Raw genomic sequence first — 17,215 nt, forward strand, 5'->3', positions numbered from 1 at the left:
AACTAGAAACCTAAATGTCCTTCAGTGAGTGAATGGATAAACTGTGGTACATACAAACAATGGAATACCAGGCAGCAATAAAAAGGAACAACAAAATGGATAAATTCTAAAGTACATTATGCTCAGTAAAAGAAGCCAGTCTCAAAAGGTTACATTCTATATGACTGGTAAAAACAAAACTATAGGGAAGGAATGCTTAACCATACTCAGTGATTGCTGGGTTAAAGTTAGGAGTCAGGGAAGAATTTGGGTACAAAGGGACAGTACTAAGGGGATCATCTGGTGGTGACAACTGTTCTGCATCTTGAGTGTGGTAGTACCATGAATCCATAAATGTGCCAAAATTCATAAAATTGTAGACCAAAAAAGATTTAATTTTACTGTTATGCAAATTTAAAAATAAACAAATGTATTACTTCCTAGGCATGAGGATAAGCTGCCCTTTTCCTCTACTCCCTTATACCTTACCCCTAGACTTGAAGAAGATTACTATATGTGAGGAGAAAGGTGGAACAGACTAAAAGAATGGCTTTAAGGTGGAAATTCAAGGAGTTTGCTAAAACATTATGGACATTTACCTTAAAAGACTGAATTATAAGATAATGATCTATAATTTTAGAGAAAGGCAAAGGCAAAGAGGTACTGAAGAGTAGAGCAAATAGACCTGAAAATTAAAGAATGGATTGTCTTCCTAGCATTCACCTCCATCCTATAGTACCATGACTTTATAATTATATCTGCATTTGATTTGCTTTTTCATATGTTTCGGCAACACACAAAATGATTGAAGAAAAAGTATTTAATTTTAAGAAGATATAAACCTATTTTTATTTCAGTATTCCAAATCTAAAATAAAAGGGATTAATCGGTTGGCTGCAGTTTTTGCATCAAAAGCTGCAGAATGATAATGAAGAATTTCTTAAAAGTCTGGTGGAATTTAATATTGGGGTTAAATGTAAAGGGAAGTTAATACATTTGAGTAAATGATATTCAGCATATTTAATACTTCGCACTTGTCTCTGCTTGCCTGTTTTTCTTCCACAGCCTGCCTTCTCCCTGTTATTGCTTCCTCCCTTTTCTTCCCTGCCCTCTCACACAATGTGCCATTCCCTTTTCCTCCTCAGTACCTTCTAGAAATTTGCCACAAACCTAAATTATCTAACTGCTTTTAGGAATGACTGCATAAAATATAATTCATTTCAAAGGCTGTGAATTTAAATGTGACTAATGGTCAAATTCAAATACTGTGGTGCTCTATTTCTAAAACATGAGAATAGGAAATAGAAGTAGTCTAATAAGACATTTAGTATATATCTAATGTAATTATTAACACTAATTTACAATTATTTTTCAAAAAAATTATGTGTCATTCAAATTATAACTTTTTCAATATATCTGGCAACTAATGTGTACTTAGAATGCTGAATAAAGTCAAAATATTAGTATTCCATTTTATAAAATAAAATATATATATATTAACAAAAAATAGGTCCCTAATCAGTCTGTGAACAATTTCTTTCAATAGTAATTCACAGTAATTCACAAATAACTATGAATCTTGCAGCTTACTGAATGTATACCCTGAGTTCCAGATACTTAAGTTTCCAAGAGCAATTTCCCTATCTTAGGCCTTTGGGCTGAGATTATGTGAATAAGTCTACTACTGAGACGGAACTATAGAAATAAGGTGTTTGAGAAGACAACAGCTCTTTGCAGTTACTGAACAACTGATGGTCTTCCATTTTCTTTTGTCCATTTATAAAACCAGAATAACCTTTGGGTTAACTCTAAAAGGTGGTGTGAGTCACATGCCTGTGGAAACACAATTTTATAAAATGTTCCCTTGTGAACCAACAATTAAGGCAAACATATCAATATTACCTTTCTGGCTGCCTTGTTTACTCACCTAAAAAAGATGGTCAAAAATGAAAATTTGGAAAAGGGAAAAGAGAAGAAGTTGGTGAGTAGAAAACGGAACACCTGGCTATTTGGTAACTACTCCTTGCAGAAACACACCCTGCGTTACAAAATAACTATTTGCTGAATTTCACCCTTTAGAACTATACTGAATGCCAAAAAGAATACTTTAAAATTCTCGCTATCATTCTAACAAACTTCAGAAGTATCCAGCGTTGGAATTTGAGGGTATTTAAGAAATCATTGAGTCATAAGAAGAATGTAAAAGAAATATTCCTTCTGAATAACAGTGTAAGAGAAAACCTCGCCTAAGTTTTCAGACCTGCAAAGAAAGATTTATTTTAGCTAAACCATTTATGATAACATTTTAAACCATAACTTGTAAATATAAATAAACTTAAAGTTTCATAAATGAGAAAAAGTGTCACGTTAGACTTTTTTCTAACATAAAAATCAGTTCTTTAAATAGTTCTCATTTTTAAGTTATATAACAAATATTTTCTTATATAGAAGACATAGATGATAATTCTGAGGTTAATATAATGTAATTTTCAATTAAAATACAAAATTTAGCAAATATTACTTTCTTTTGCTCTTGGGAAAAATGAATTCTAGGTTGCTCATATTAAGACATATTATTTCATTAGTATAAGATGTGAGTTGTTATTATTCTTCAGTGTTTCCTGAAACTTGTTCAGCCCTGGGAAAATCTGCTTCATACTTCTTTTTGAGATTACTTAAATATGTTCGTAAACTGTCTGGATCCAACTGAGAGTTTCGAGCAGTTTGAACGAGCTTAGTAGCTAGATGGTACACAGCTCTCTGTCTTTCCATCTCAGGAGTACTCCTTTGGCTTTGCTATTATTGAAAAAATATAGATAAAAATTAAAATATGAATACTATGATTTTTATTTTGGCAATATTCTATCTCCTTTCATAGAAATAAGAACTCAATGGTTAACCAATCCCTTTGGATAAGTCAGCCCCATCCAACTAGCAAATCATGTACCAGAAGAAATAAATATTATTTTGGAGAATAACATTTCTCATGAGTATTTACTACTTTATGACAGATCCTTAATCCTTGAAAACCACTTCTCAATGAAAAAAAAAATCTGCTAAATGGTCAAACATCTCAACACAACACCAAAGAGTAATAGAAAATCCACAGTTATGTTCTACAAACACTTTCTCATCAAAAAAGTATGGGAAAATAGCACTCTGCTCATTGCTATGCAGTATTCATAATTTTAAATGTCACTCAGAGTACTACTCTGTATCTCCTACTTTAATTCCCCAACAGATAAACTAGTGGACAGAATGGGTCATCAGTAAACTGCTTGTCCCTCAAAACAGTTCATATATAGGATTGCTAGAGCCTAAAAGAAAATACTGCCTGAGGGGTAAATTACATTTTAAAAATAAGAAACATAAATTGCTAGTTGGAATTATGTCTTAATTATACTTACAAACTATACTTAAGGATACCCAAGAAATAATCTTTAAAATGGGAATCTTCTAATACTTTGGAAGACCTTTAGATATTCAGTCCTTGAATACCTCCCTTCAGGGTTGGGAGTATAGCTAGAAAATTCTTCATTCATTTCTTTGCCTGAGCTAGATAGAGGAAGCAGCATTTTCTTTTTTCTTTTTTTTTTTTAGCATTTCCAATCTTAACTATTTATGTAAAGACTTAGTTTCCATTCACTAAGGGAAATATAATCCCTTCAATCCTCAACAGCCAAGAATTCCAGATATTTCTCTACTTTCACTATAGGAAAAATGAATACGACTCCGTGAGGTAGAATAAGATTATCATATATTGATCCATCCATCTATTAGATACACTGATTGATAAACTATCAGTTTATTATTTAAATGACAGTTATTGAATATCTGTTATTATCTATATTCCAGACCTTATAACTTGCATTCATGACTATGCGGGCATACAAAAATGTCATCCTGACATGATAATTGAAGTCAAAAAGCTCAGTCTTACAGTGAAACAGACATGTTTACAAGCAATTGATTAATCATGAAAAGTCCCATAAGAGGGATATAAAATGTTCAGAGGAAAGAAAGTTCACTTCCAGCTTGTGTCAAGAAAAGCTTAAATAGGATGGAGTATTTGAAATGAATCTTGATGGATAGAAGAGCTTAGAAGGGAGGGCATTCGAGATGGAAGAAACAGAGAGAGCAAACACATTAGAAAGTATGGTACACAATCAAGTCAAAATGATGAAATGTCAAGTAATTCAATGTGGCAGAAATGTACGTTATAGTTAAATTGAGTAATGTTATATAACACTGAGGTAGTAAACAAAGGGAGATCATAAAGCAGTAGTTAACAAACTTTAGTTTGCTTAAAAATCATCTGAAGACTGGTTAAAAATGTAAATCCATGAGCCACAGGAGACCCTTGAAAATCTGGGATGGTACCCAGTATCCCAGGTGATTCTAATGTAGGTAATCCTCAGATTACATTTTGAGAAATAACCATAGAAGACTTTCAACATTAGGCTAAGGAGTTCAACTTTTATTTGGTAAGACACAACTGAAAATTTCCGAGCAGGAAACAACATAACAACTATGCATTAAAAGACAATCTGGTAGAAGTATGTAGGATGGGTTGGAAAAGAGAGAGAACCTACTGCCTAGTCCTGATGAGAGGTAATTAAGAAGAAGGATTCATAGCTCTGATGGGTCAACTGGGAGATGTGAAAGTGAAGAGATTAGAAGATTTTTCAAAGGATGATAAATTTAATTTTGAACCTACTGAAGAGTGAAAACATAAATTAAGATTTCAAGAAGAAATATGGATAAAAATATATAGATTCAGAGTCAAAAAGAAATGAAAATGGAAGCTGAGGAAAGGTGAGATCACCAAGAGTACAGAATTTTAAACAAAGAAACAATGGTAAAATCTTAGGAATGCTTCTATTTGGTAGGTGGAATAATATAAAGCACTAGTGAAGAAAGGAAAGAAGTGATAATCAAAGAGGTAGGAGAATGAGAACATCCAGGAGAGGACAATTTCACAGTAGCCAAGACAGGGAAGAATTATGAAAAGGGAAAGAAGGGTAGTGCCTAACACCATAGAGGGAACAGGGAAGATGAAAAGTGAAAAAAAGGCCATACGACTTTATGAATAGTTAGTATTTAAGAGGAAACTTTCTGTAGAGTGATGACAAGATCCAGTTTGCAAGTGGAAAATGGAAGAAGCAAGTATAGATTACTCTTGGGAAATTGGCAGTAAAAGGAAGAGAAATATAGTTTGAGAAGGTAAAAAAAAAAAAAAAGAGGATTTACTGGGAAAAACCTAACCATATTCATAGGAAAAAAAAAAGCCACTGAAAAAAACACTAAGGATGCAAAGAGAAGAAAAGAAACTGATGAAGAAACTGATCTTCATGGAGATGGAAAGAAGGTAGAAAAGTTAACCTTAAAAAGGTTGAAAGGTAATCTCTTCCTCTGAAATAGGAAGGAAGAGAAATAGGTGAAAAACAGAAATTCCAAAATAGAATTCTGAAGGAGGAAAAGGTTCAAGGACTCATCAGGATGACCTCAAGTCTCTCAAAAAGTATAGGAGGTAAATTTTTTTGTAGAGAGTAAGGTTATTGAGGGCTCAGGAAGAGTAGAAACATTTTGAAAGAGTTACTATAAGAAACCACATAGATTAATGGGACAGAAGAAAAAACGATTCAGTAAAATATTCAACCAAAGTTAGTATACACTATTTGCAGTGGCTAAAATTAGCCTGAATATATTTTGAGCAGCATCAGGAAATCCAAAACCTAGAAGGCTACTGGAGAGGTTGCCCATAAGTGGAATTTGGCAAGAGGAATTCTGAAGAACTAAGTAATGAGAGGTTCTTTAGAAGTGAAGCACTGCCAAAATTACTGGCGAAGGGATTCCAATGGAGTAGTTAGGCAAGTAAAGTCATAAAAGCAGTCTAGGAGGTCAAAAGACTGAGGAATGCAAACGAAAACCTGAAGGCAGGTTAAGAAAGAGTGAAAGACACAGGAAACTGTTAATACTGAAGAAAGTTTCATACTGCACCTAGCTTAGTTTACTGAACACACTGGATTCTTAAAACAATATAAGGCAACTTGATGTAAAAAAATGATAAAGGATTTCCAAATTTTCAGTTAACAGATATGAATTCAGTGTTGGATCTACTGCTTCCTAGCAAATCACTTAAGCTCTATGAACCTCAGCTGTAAAAATGCATGTAAAAATAATACCTTTATTATTTATCTTTTATTAGCCCTAACTGCTTCATGAAGAGTTATGAGGCTTATATATGATAATGGATAGAAGAGCTTTGAAAACTATTTAAAAAGACATGAAAATTTTGTGCATAGTGATTTTTATTTTTAATGCTTACTTTATAGAGATTTCTTTTCTTATCATAAAGTCAGTGTAGTAACAAGTAGGAACTGAACTGTTTAACTTTTGTCTCCTATCTTATTAGTAGCTATGCTGGGAAAAGTTATAATAGATCAAACCAAAAAAGTTTTGAGAAGTAAAAAGGATCTTCTTTATTTAGGAATTAGGTTTTTGTTTTAAATATTTTAATTATATATATTTAGATCCAAGGCCATAATAAAAATGTACACTAAAAGTATTTTCTTGAATTTGCAAAACAATTCTTATTGCTAAAGAGTTTCTTACCAAAATTTGTCTGGTTATTTGACTTGTGATTTCTTTGGCATCCAAGACAATTGATGGTGGGAGTGATGACACCTCTGCAGCTTTTAATCCTAAAATTATCAAGAATGGGGCTTCAATATTATTATTGCTGGTTTTGTTAAGTTTGTTTTAATCAGTATTAGTCTTTTCTTCACAGATTTAAATTTCCTTTCTTAGGTATTTATGAACTACTTAATTCTCAAAATTAAGTTTCCCTAAGTTCTGGATGACAACTTACGAATTATGAGATTTAATTACTTGCTAAGACATGTAAGACAAATTAGAATATCAATTACCTCTGAAGATACCTCTGAGATAGCAGAAAACATGATAGGGAAAGGAAAAGAGGTAATAAAAAAATCAAATAGTAGTAATAACATTGAAATTCCAACTACAAATTCAGTTGGTTTATAGGTCAAAGGAAATAATGGGTTTTTCAGGGTAGAAGAAAGTGTAGTCAGAGATAAGCCTACAGCTGAATATTCATCTATCTAGCAGATCAACGAGGGAAGAATTTCTCCGAAGACATAATGGTAGGTGACTACTCTTCATGCAAATTCAAATACCAACTAGTATTCTCATGTTCCCAGATTTTTATTGTGTAAATGACTTATAGGTTTTCTACTATGTGCTAATAGTTTATTTATTGCTTTAGAGGCAACAGAAGCAACACTAACATTTATTTAGAAGTTACTAATTGCTAGGCACTGTGCTAGGCAGTTTGTATTTGATAATTCATTTAATCTTCACAAATCCACATATATCACCATTTAATAGATGAAACTGAGGCTTATAAAGATTAAACATCTGATACAAATTAAGTTCTCCATTTGATTTTCCCATTTCAAATAGCAAAACAAAGATGCTATTTTTACCCTCACAAATGTCACATTCATAGCTAAAATAATTTTTGGAACGTTATATGTAAAATTCAACTGAAAATTCCCTCAATCTGTGCCACTTTACATGTCACAAAATGATTTAGATAGAAAATATCTAACCAAGTTTATGAACACACATAATTTGGTAATACATTCCATTTTAAGACTTAAGATTTAGTTAGCAAGTTCCCTGAATCTGAAGAAAACAGAAGGATGCTGTTACTGAAAGAGTGTCTAAGAAATACATAATTTGCAATTCATTATATAACTTGCAAATATAAACTAATTACATTTTTCTAAGGATAGAAACTATACTTCTGGGACTTTCATGTATTGTAATTCTACATAGTTACTGTTAATATGTTTTAAAATAAGCTTAATATATATAAAATGTGAGTCTGACATAGAAAATACAGTCTTAGATCATACAAGCACTCAAAAGAATGAGAAGGAAAGTTGCTTAGACTGACAGTCAAGTAAAGAGAAGAAAGTCTGTCTTACGAGAATATGTAGTGTTTCAGTGTGTATATATATATATATATATATAATTTCTATATGCAATACCATAATTTTTTTCTTCTGTAAGTCCCTTAGAAAGTTTGTAGGTATACAAGATTGCTTCTTTATTTCTTGAGGTGTTCTTTACATGTTGAACTTCAAAATGCACGTTTTCTACATTAGGATATAGAACATCTATATGGCATAGTTCCAGGAAATGTGTAGCGAACAGTGTAAATGCCTAGAATACACAACAATGAATATCAGTATTTTTAAATGAGCTAGAAAATTTTATTTTAACTATTTAAACATAAATTTTTAGTTTAACCTTCTAAGTAGCTTAGCAGAAATGTAGAAATGAAACTGATGAACTTTGAGGCTAACATGGTCAATTCATCTTAAAATGTTTGGAAATTTTATATTCAATGAAGAAAAAATATTTATTATGATTACACACACACGTATGTTACGCTATGGGAAAGAGAACAAATGCAAAAATCCTAAAAAAAGAAACCTGAAGATATTGGAAGGATGAAGTTTACCAGAAATAAAGCTATTAACTGAGGTAATCATTTATTAGAGAAGTAATCCACAAATGAAATCATAACATTTCCCTCAACTTTTAAAAACCTTTACTTTAAAACTAGCTTCCTTCCATATAAGTAGTTTTGGGAAAGTGAAATCAATGGATTGTCTTAGGTATTTGAAATTGCAAAGGTTTTTGCCTTTATATTTGCATTGTGTTTGGGATAGGTACTTAAGGGGAAAAAAGGTTGAGGACACTGCTTAGTACAATGATTCTTAAACTTTAGTAATCCCCTGGGGAGCTTGTTAAAGATGCAAATTCTTGGTGCTTATCCCCATCTCATTCTCACAATCAGCAGTGTAATTTAGGGCCCCAGGAAACTGCATTTTCCCTAAGTACTTTAGGTGATTTTGATGGAGGTGGTTCAAGTGACTTTTGACCAGCGCAGTGGCTTCCGGCCCAGAGTTACTGAAGCAGAAGGAGATATGACTCTAACTCGTTATGTTTTAAGATACAAGTGAGAAACTAAATAGGTGATTAGTGGAAATTTTAAATATTAAGACATTAAAAAGAAAATATCTGACTGGCAAATGTCTATCAGCTATAGAAAGGGGGTAGCAGAGGGAGGAATGGTTGTGTATATGACAGAAAAATAACAAATCTCAAAAACTACTAAACAAATCAAAAGGTGGTATAAAACAAACCAAATTTACAAAGCAACAGGAAAATATTTAGAAACCCAGTAAACTATCAATATTTAGAAGCTAGAGACCATGTTCATAATAACAATAACATCCTCAAATTTTATATATCAAATCAATCTATTCTAGTAACTCTGTAAACTCTATTTCAGGTTAATTTGATTTAACAAATAATTATTCAGGACCTTTATATTGCAAGGATTGTGCTAGGCACTAAAGATACTAGGTTAGAAATTAGGCTCCTTAAAAGTAAGTAGCGGGGCTTCCCTGGTGGCGCAGTGGTTGAGAGTACGCCTGCCGATGCAGGGGACACGGGTTCGTGCCCCGGTCCGGGAGGGTCCCACATGCCGCGGAGCGGCTGGGCCCGTGAGCCATGGCCGCTGAGCCTGCGCGTCCGGAGCCTGTGCTCCGCAACGGGAGAGGCCACAACAGTGAGAGGCCCGCGTACCGAAAAAAAAAAAAGTAAGTAGCAATAATTATATTTTTACTATCAAGCCAGCTGCTTCAGGATGGTGGGGAACATGATAAGACAAGTGAATTCCATGAACACGGGCCCATTGCTGCATTGCATTTGTTATGAAGTGAGTTCCTTAATCAGAAGCAATTCTGCAATTCTGTGTGCAATACTGTGATGGTGGATAAAGCATTCTGTTAAGTTCATGGGCGGTAGTTTTTGCAGAAGCCACATATGCAGGGAAGGCAACTCTGTATCCACAGTATCTAGTCCAGTAAGAACAAGTTGCTGCCCTCTTCGTGATGGAAGTGGTCCAACATAATCAACTTGCCACCAGGCAGCTAGCTAATCATCTTGGGGAATGGTGCTGTATCAGAGGCTCAGTGCAGACTGGGCACTCAGGGATGGCTGTGGACAGGTTGGCCATGGTGAGTGGCAATCTATGTTGCTGAGCCCATATATAACCTCAATCCATGCTACCATGGCCACTTTGTTCATGAGCCCCTTGGGTGATGGCAGGGGTGGCTGAGGAAAGAGGCCGACTGATATCCACAGAACAGGTCATCCTATCCACTTGATTACTAAAATCCTCCTCTCCTGAGGCCACTCTTTGGTAAGTATTCACATGGGACACAAATATACTTACATTTTTTTGCTTAATCAGAGAGATTTACCCACATCCCTCTTCCGCAAACATCCCTGTCACCAATTTTCCAAAAATGTTCCTTCCAAGTCTCAGCCAGACCACTGGCCACAGCCCATGAATTGATATATAATCACATAACCGGCCATTTCTCCTCACAAGCAAAATAACAACCAGGTACAATGCTTCAAGTTCTGCCCAGTCAGACAATTTTCCTTCATCAGTGTCCTTCAGGGACTAGAAAGGGACTATAGTGCTAGAGCTGTCCACTTTTGGGTGGCACCTGAATATCATACAAAACGATCTGTAAACAAGGTAAGTCTTCTCTTCCCCTGTCAACTCTCTATGAGGGCACAGGTACAAGGTGAAAGAAAGTAGTTTAGTAGGAGTGGGGACCATGAGTACTTGGGCCATGTCTTCATGTAACTTACTTGTGCCTGCAAGGACTTCTCAGGCCCAATCATGTATATACCCCTTCCATTTGAGGATGGAGTGCTGCTGTGCATGCCCAACATTATGGCTGGTGGATCAGATAACACCCAGCTCATGATGGGCAGCTCAGGTCACATGATAACTTGGTGGCCTGTGGTTAATCATTGTGTCTCTACTAAGGCACAGTAGCAGGCTATGAGCTGTTTCTCAAAAGGACAGTAGTTATCTACAGAGGATGGCAGGGCTTTGCGCTTTGCTCCAAAATCCTAATGCCCTGTGCTACAATTCACCTACAAAGGGCCTGCCAAAGGGGCCAAATAGCATCTCTTATCTGTCACTGATACTTCAAATGCTATTGGATCTGTTTGATCATATGGCCTAAGTAGCAGAGCAGCTTGCAAGGCTGAACCTGTTGCAGAGCCTTCTCCTGCTCTGAGCCCCATGCAAAACTAGCAGTATTCAGGTCACTTGGTAAATGGGCAGGAGTAACACATCCAAATGAGAAACAGGTTGCTTCTAAAATCCAAAGAAGCCAACAATGTATTTTGTCTCTTTTTAGCTGTAGGAGGGGCCAGGTGTAACAACTTATATTTCACCTTAGAAGGGATAACTCAACATGCACCATGTTACTGGACTCAGAAATTTCACTGAGGTAGAAGGCCCCTATACTTTTTCCCTTTTTTGCATTTTTTAAAAATTGAAGTATAGTTAATTTACAATATTGTGTTAGTTTTAATTGTATAGAAAAGTGATTGAGCTATACATGTATGTATATTCTTTTCCACATTGTTTTCTATTATAGGTTATTATAAGATATTGAGTATACTTCCCTGTGCTATGCAGGAGGTCCTTGTTGTTTACCTATTTTATATACAGTAGCATATATATGTTAATCCCAAACTCGTGATTTATGTCTCCCCCAACCCCTGCTATCCCTTTGGTAACCATAAGTTTGTTTTCTATGTCTGTGAGTCTATTTCTGTTTTGTAAATAAGTTCATTTGTATTTTATTTAGATTCCACATGTAAGTGATATCATATGATACTTGTCTTTCTCTTACTTCACTTAATATGATAATCTCTAGGTCCATCCATGTTGCTGCAAATGGCATTATTTCATTCTTTTTTATGGTTGAGTAGTATTCCACTGTGTGTGTGTGTGTGTGTGTGTGTGTGTGTGTGTGTGTATACACACACACACACACATACATACCACATCTTCTCTAGCAATTCATCTGTCTATGGACATTTAGGTTGTTCCCATGCCTTGGCTATTGTATATAGTGCTGCTATGAATACTGGGGTGCATGTATTTTTTTAAATTATAGTTTTCTCTGGATATATACCCAGGAGTGGGATTTGGTGGGTCATACAGTAGCTCTATTTTTAGTTTTTTAAGGAACCTCCATACTGTTCTCCAGAGTGGCCGCACCAATTTATATTCCCACCAACAGTGTAGGAGGGTTCCTTTTTCTCCACACCCTCTAGCATTTATTATTTGTAGACTTTTTAATGATGGCCATTCTGACTGTTGAGAGGTAATATCTCATTGTAGTTTTGATTTGCATTTCTCTAATAATTGGCGATACTGAGCATCTTTTCATAGGTGCCTGTTGGCCATCTATATGTCTTCTTTGGGGAAATGTCTATTTAGATCTTCTGCCCATTTGCGCGGGCTCAGTGGCTATGGCTCACGGGCGCAGCCACTCCGCAGCATGTGGGATCTTCCCGGACCAGGGCACGAACCCGTGTCCCCTGCATCAGCAGGCGGACTCCCAACCACTGCGCCACCAGGGAAGCCCCGTTTTTTTGATATTAAGCTGTATGAGCTGTTTGTATATTTTGGAAATTAAGCCCTTGTATGTAGCATCATTTGCAAATATTTTCTCCCATTCTGTAGACTGTCTTTTTGTTTTGTTTATGGTTTCCTTTGCTGTGCAAAAGCTTTTAAATTTAATTAGTCCCATTTGTTTATCTTTGGTTTTACTTCTATTACTCTAGGAGACAGATCCAAAAAGATATTGCTGCAATTTATGTCAGAGAGTATTCTGCCTATATTTTCCTCTAGGAGTTTTATAGTCTTACATTTATGTCTTTAATCCATTTTGAGTTTATTTTTGTGTACGGTGTTAGAGAATGGTCCAATTTCATTCTTTTACATGTAGCTGTCCAATTTTCCCAGTACCACTTATTGAAGAGACTGTCTTTTCTCCAATATATATTCTTGCCTCCTTTGTCATAGATTACTTGACCATAGGTGCGTGGGTTTATTTCTGGGCTTTCTATCCTGTTCCACTGATTGGTTTTTGTGCCAGTACCATACTGTTTTAATTACTGTAGCTTTGTAGTATAGTCCAAAGTCAGGGCGGTTGATTCCTCCAGCTTCGTTCTCCTTTCTCAAGATTGCTTTGGCTATTTGGGGTCTTTTGTGTTTCCATACAAATTAAAAAATTCTTTGTTCTAGTTATGTAAAAAATGCTATTGGTAATTTGATAGGGATTGCGCTGAATCTGTAGATTGCCTTGGAGTACAGTCATTTTAACAATATTGAGTCATCCACTCCAAAAACAGGGTATATCTTTCCATCTGTTTGTGTTGTCTTCAATTTCTTTTATCATCTTCTAACAGTTTTCAGAGTACAGGTCTTTAGGCCCCTGTACTCTTGTTGGATTTATCTCCCCTTTCTGACACACAGATGTCTTACCAATAAGTCTAGAGTAGTTGCTACTTTGTTCTCACTAGGTCCAATCAGCATAATGTTATCAATGTAATGGACCAGTGTGATATCCTGTCGAAAGGAAAGTAATCAAGATCCTTACAGACTAGATTATGACGGAGTTGGAGAGATGATATACCCCTGAAGTTGGACAGTGGAGGGGTACTGCTGACCTTGCCAGCTGAAAGCAAACTGCTTCTGGTGATCTTTATTGACAGGTATGGAGAAAAATGCATTGGCTAGATCTATTAGCCACATACCAGGTACCACGGGATATGTTAATATGCTCAAGCAATGAAACCTCATCTGGTACAAATAGCTGCAATTGCAGTCACCACCTGGTTAAGGTTACAATTATTCATTGTCATTCTCCAAGGTCCATCTGTCCTCTGCACAGGCAAAATAGATGAGTTAAATGGGAATGTGATGGGAATCACCACCGCTGCAACTTTCAAGTCCTTGAAGGTGGCACTAATGTCTCCAATCTCTCTAGGAATGGGGTACTGCTTTGGATTACTATTTTCCTACATAGAAACAGTTCTAATGGCTTCCATTTGCTCTCTCCTACCATAATAGTCCTCACTCCACAGGTCAGGGAGCCAATGTGGGGATTTTACCAGCTGCTGAATACACATATCCCAATTATACATTCCAGAACTGGGAAAATAATCACAAGATGGGTTGCATACCCATCGGGCTCACTGTAAGATAGACCTGAGCTAAAACTCCATTGATCATCTGATTTCCATAAGCCCTACCCTGACTGGTAAACCACAGTGATGTTTTGGGTCTCTGTAATTAGAGTCAGTTCAGAGCCAGTGTCTAGTAGCCCTCAAAAAGCCTGATTATTTCCTCTTTCCCCAATGCACAGTTACCCTGGTAAAAGGCTGTATGTCCCTTTGGAGAAGGCTGGGAGAAAAATTAACAGAATACATTTTTGGAGTGTACCAGAGTCCCTCCTCCAGGGGACCTGGCTTCCTCTTCATTTAAGAACTTCTAGATCTGTAAACTGGCTCAGATCTAGAAACTGGCTGAGGGGCCCTGACTCTCTTTTTTATGGTTCAGGCTAGACTTTTGTTCACCTGACCTAAAACTTTTCTGCTTATACAGATCACGTAAGAATTTAATAAGCTTCCTTTCTATTTCACTTTTAGGGACACCACAATCAACTAGCCAACGCCATATGACTGCCCAAGTCAAGACTATTCTGATTGCTGCTTGGACTCTGCTGTCTGTTTTGGTAACCACGCCTGGCTTGCCTTTGGTAGTAGAGTACCATCCATTGGTACATCCTGCCACAGCAAGATCCAATTACTCCCACTGTATTTAAGTTTCCCAATTCAGTGACTGCAGTTTCCACTGTAAGATATGGCCTACAGAGAAGAGTGATCACAGAGCTCTGTAAGGATGTTGGGGCTCTCCTCACAAATTTATTTCTCACTGTCTCGGTGAAAGGTATGTCTTCTGGACCCTTGCAGAATAGGTAAGTAGGTCTTAAATGACAAATCCATAACATTCCAATCTCCCTAATCCTCTGAATCTTTTCCTTTACATTAAACCAAGGCAGATACAGCATTTGCAAGTCACTCACTATGGGCTACCTTTTGGTTCATGTTTCAACTAACGAACCAAACATCCTGAGCTGCAACATGAAATTCAAAACCTCCGCTTAGTGAGTACATATCAATAAATTTGGCCTTACCCAACTTATCCATCCAGTTCCATACATGTTCCCCAGATTTCTATCTGTATTTATTAGAAAACTCAAGTAGTTCTTTCGAAGTGTAGTGTACCTCCTCATGGGCCACACTTCATACCTCACCTTTACGGGCCTGCTGGGACCTGAGTCTATTTATAGTTTAGAAGTATAGAAAGATGGTAAGGGTGGATCCTGAGGACAATTAGCATTGTCTTACATGGCAACTACCTTAGGGGAAGTCATTACAGTTTCTTCAGACAAAGAAGACTTAAACCCCTCATATGGGCTGGGGATGCTACTCACACTGAGGGTAGAGAAGCTTCTTCCACTGGAAAAGAAGACTCATTAGAACTTAGAGGTTCAATGTCCCCAGCTTTATCAGAGTCTTCCCACATGTCTCCATTCCAACCTTCAGGATCCCATTCCTTCCCAATCAATGTTTTGACTTTAAAAATAGAGTCACTACTATGTGGCTGGGAGTTCAACTTGCATTGTAATTCAGCCAGTCAAAGAATGAGATTCTGGGTTTGATTTTCAGTAACCTCAGGCTATAGGAGATAGGAGTCTCCTTCAGGACATACACAGAAGCTTTCAGGTCATTTAGGCACGGATTTACTCAGGAATTTGAATTCCTGGACTCATCTTTTCTTTCCCCACTTTGTTCAGCAAATTAGAAACAACCAGCCAATCTCATTATATTTGTTAGTTTGCCAAAAACGTTTGAAAGTATCATATACATGGTTACCCAGCTCCTTGCTTCTTATAAGTGGTTGATTAAGAATATCCAACGGTGGGACTTTCCTGGTGGCACAGCAGTTAAGAATCCACCTGCCAGGCTTCCTTGGTGGCGCAGTGGTTGAGAGTCCGCCTGCTGATGCAGGGGACACGGGTTTGTGCCCAGGTCCGGGAGGATCCCGCATGCCACGGAGCAGCTGGGCCCGTGAGCCATGGTCGCTGGGCCTGCGCATCCAGAGCCTGTGCTCCACAACGGGAGAGGCCGCGACAGTGGGAGGCCCGCGTACTGCAAAAAAAAAAAAAAAGAATCCACCTGCCAATGCAGGAGACACGGGTTCGAGCCCTGGTCCAGGAAGATCCCACATGCCACGGAGCAACTAAGCCCGTGCACCACAACTACTGGGCCTGTGCTCTAGAGCCTGTGGGCCACAACTACTGGGAATCCACCTGCCAATGCAGGAGACACGGGTTCGAGCCCTGGTCCAGGAAGATCCCACATGCCACGGAGCAACTAAGCCCGTGCACCACAACTACTGAGCCTGTGCTCTAGAGCCTGTGAGCCACAACTACTGAGCCTGCGTGCCACAACTACTGCAGGCCGCGCGCCTAGAGCCCATGCTCCACAACAAGAGAAGCCACCGCAATGAGAAGCCCGCACATCACAGTGAAGAGTAGCCCCCACTTGCCGCAACTAGAGAAAGCCTGTGTGCAGCAACAAAGACCCAACGCAGCCAAAAATAAATTAATTAATAAATTATTTTAAAAATTTAAAAAAAGAATATCCAATGGTGATATTTTGCATATTTCTATTGCTAGATCACACTATGGACTACAAGTGCTTTCTTTACTACTGGAAATAGAGTCATTAGTATCTTTAAATCTAATTAGGTTAGAAAATCGATTCTAGAAACTCCAGAACTAACTCAAAACATTCATCCTTAAAATTCTGTTCCCCTAGAACCACTTTGATATTAAAAATCTGTATTAGTCAGGGTTCTCCAGAGAAACCAAATTAACAGGATATATTTGTGTGTGTGTGTACGTGGGTGTGTGTCTGTGTCTCTGTCTGTCTGTAGAAAGAAAGAGAAAGATTTATTATAAGGAATTGGCTCACATGATTATGGAGACTGACAAGTCCCCAAATCTGCAATCATCAAGCTGCAGACCCAGGGGAGCTAATGATGTAGTTCCACTCCAAGTCCAAAGGCCTGAGAACCAGGAGGCTCAACGGTGTAGTTCTAGTCTAAATGTTAGCATGCTCAAGACCCAGAAAGAGCTGATGTTTCAGTTCCAGACTAAAGGCAGGAAAGAACCGAAGT

At 37.1% G+C, this 17,215-nt stretch overlaps 1 protein-coding gene across 1 annotated transcript in view; it reads right to left on the reverse strand.

Moving 5' to 3' along the window:
- Nucleotides 1–2,455: 2,455 nt before the first annotated feature.
- The window catches only part of MSH4 (mutS homolog 4), a 93,926-nt gene continuing 79,166 nt past the window's right edge, over nucleotides 2,456–17,215 (reverse strand). The window contains exons 18-20 of the mRNA XM_055084514.1: nucleotides 8,058–8,232; nucleotides 6,595–6,683; nucleotides 2,456–2,775 (exon numbers count right to left, since the gene is read on the reverse strand). Of these exons, the coding sequence (XP_054940489.1) occupies nucleotides 2,584–2,775; nucleotides 6,595–6,683; nucleotides 8,058–8,232 (456 nt within the window). The 3' untranslated portion in view covers nucleotides 2,456–2,583. The remainder of the gene's footprint in view (nucleotides 2,776–6,594; nucleotides 6,684–8,057; nucleotides 8,233–17,215) is intronic.

The sequence above is a fragment of the Physeter macrocephalus genome, chromosome 4, assembly GCF_002837175.3.
Source record: "Physeter macrocephalus isolate SW-GA chromosome 4, ASM283717v5, whole genome shotgun sequence".
In the NCBI taxonomy this organism is placed as follows: domain Eukaryota; kingdom Metazoa; phylum Chordata; class Mammalia; order Artiodactyla; family Physeteridae; genus Physeter; species Physeter macrocephalus.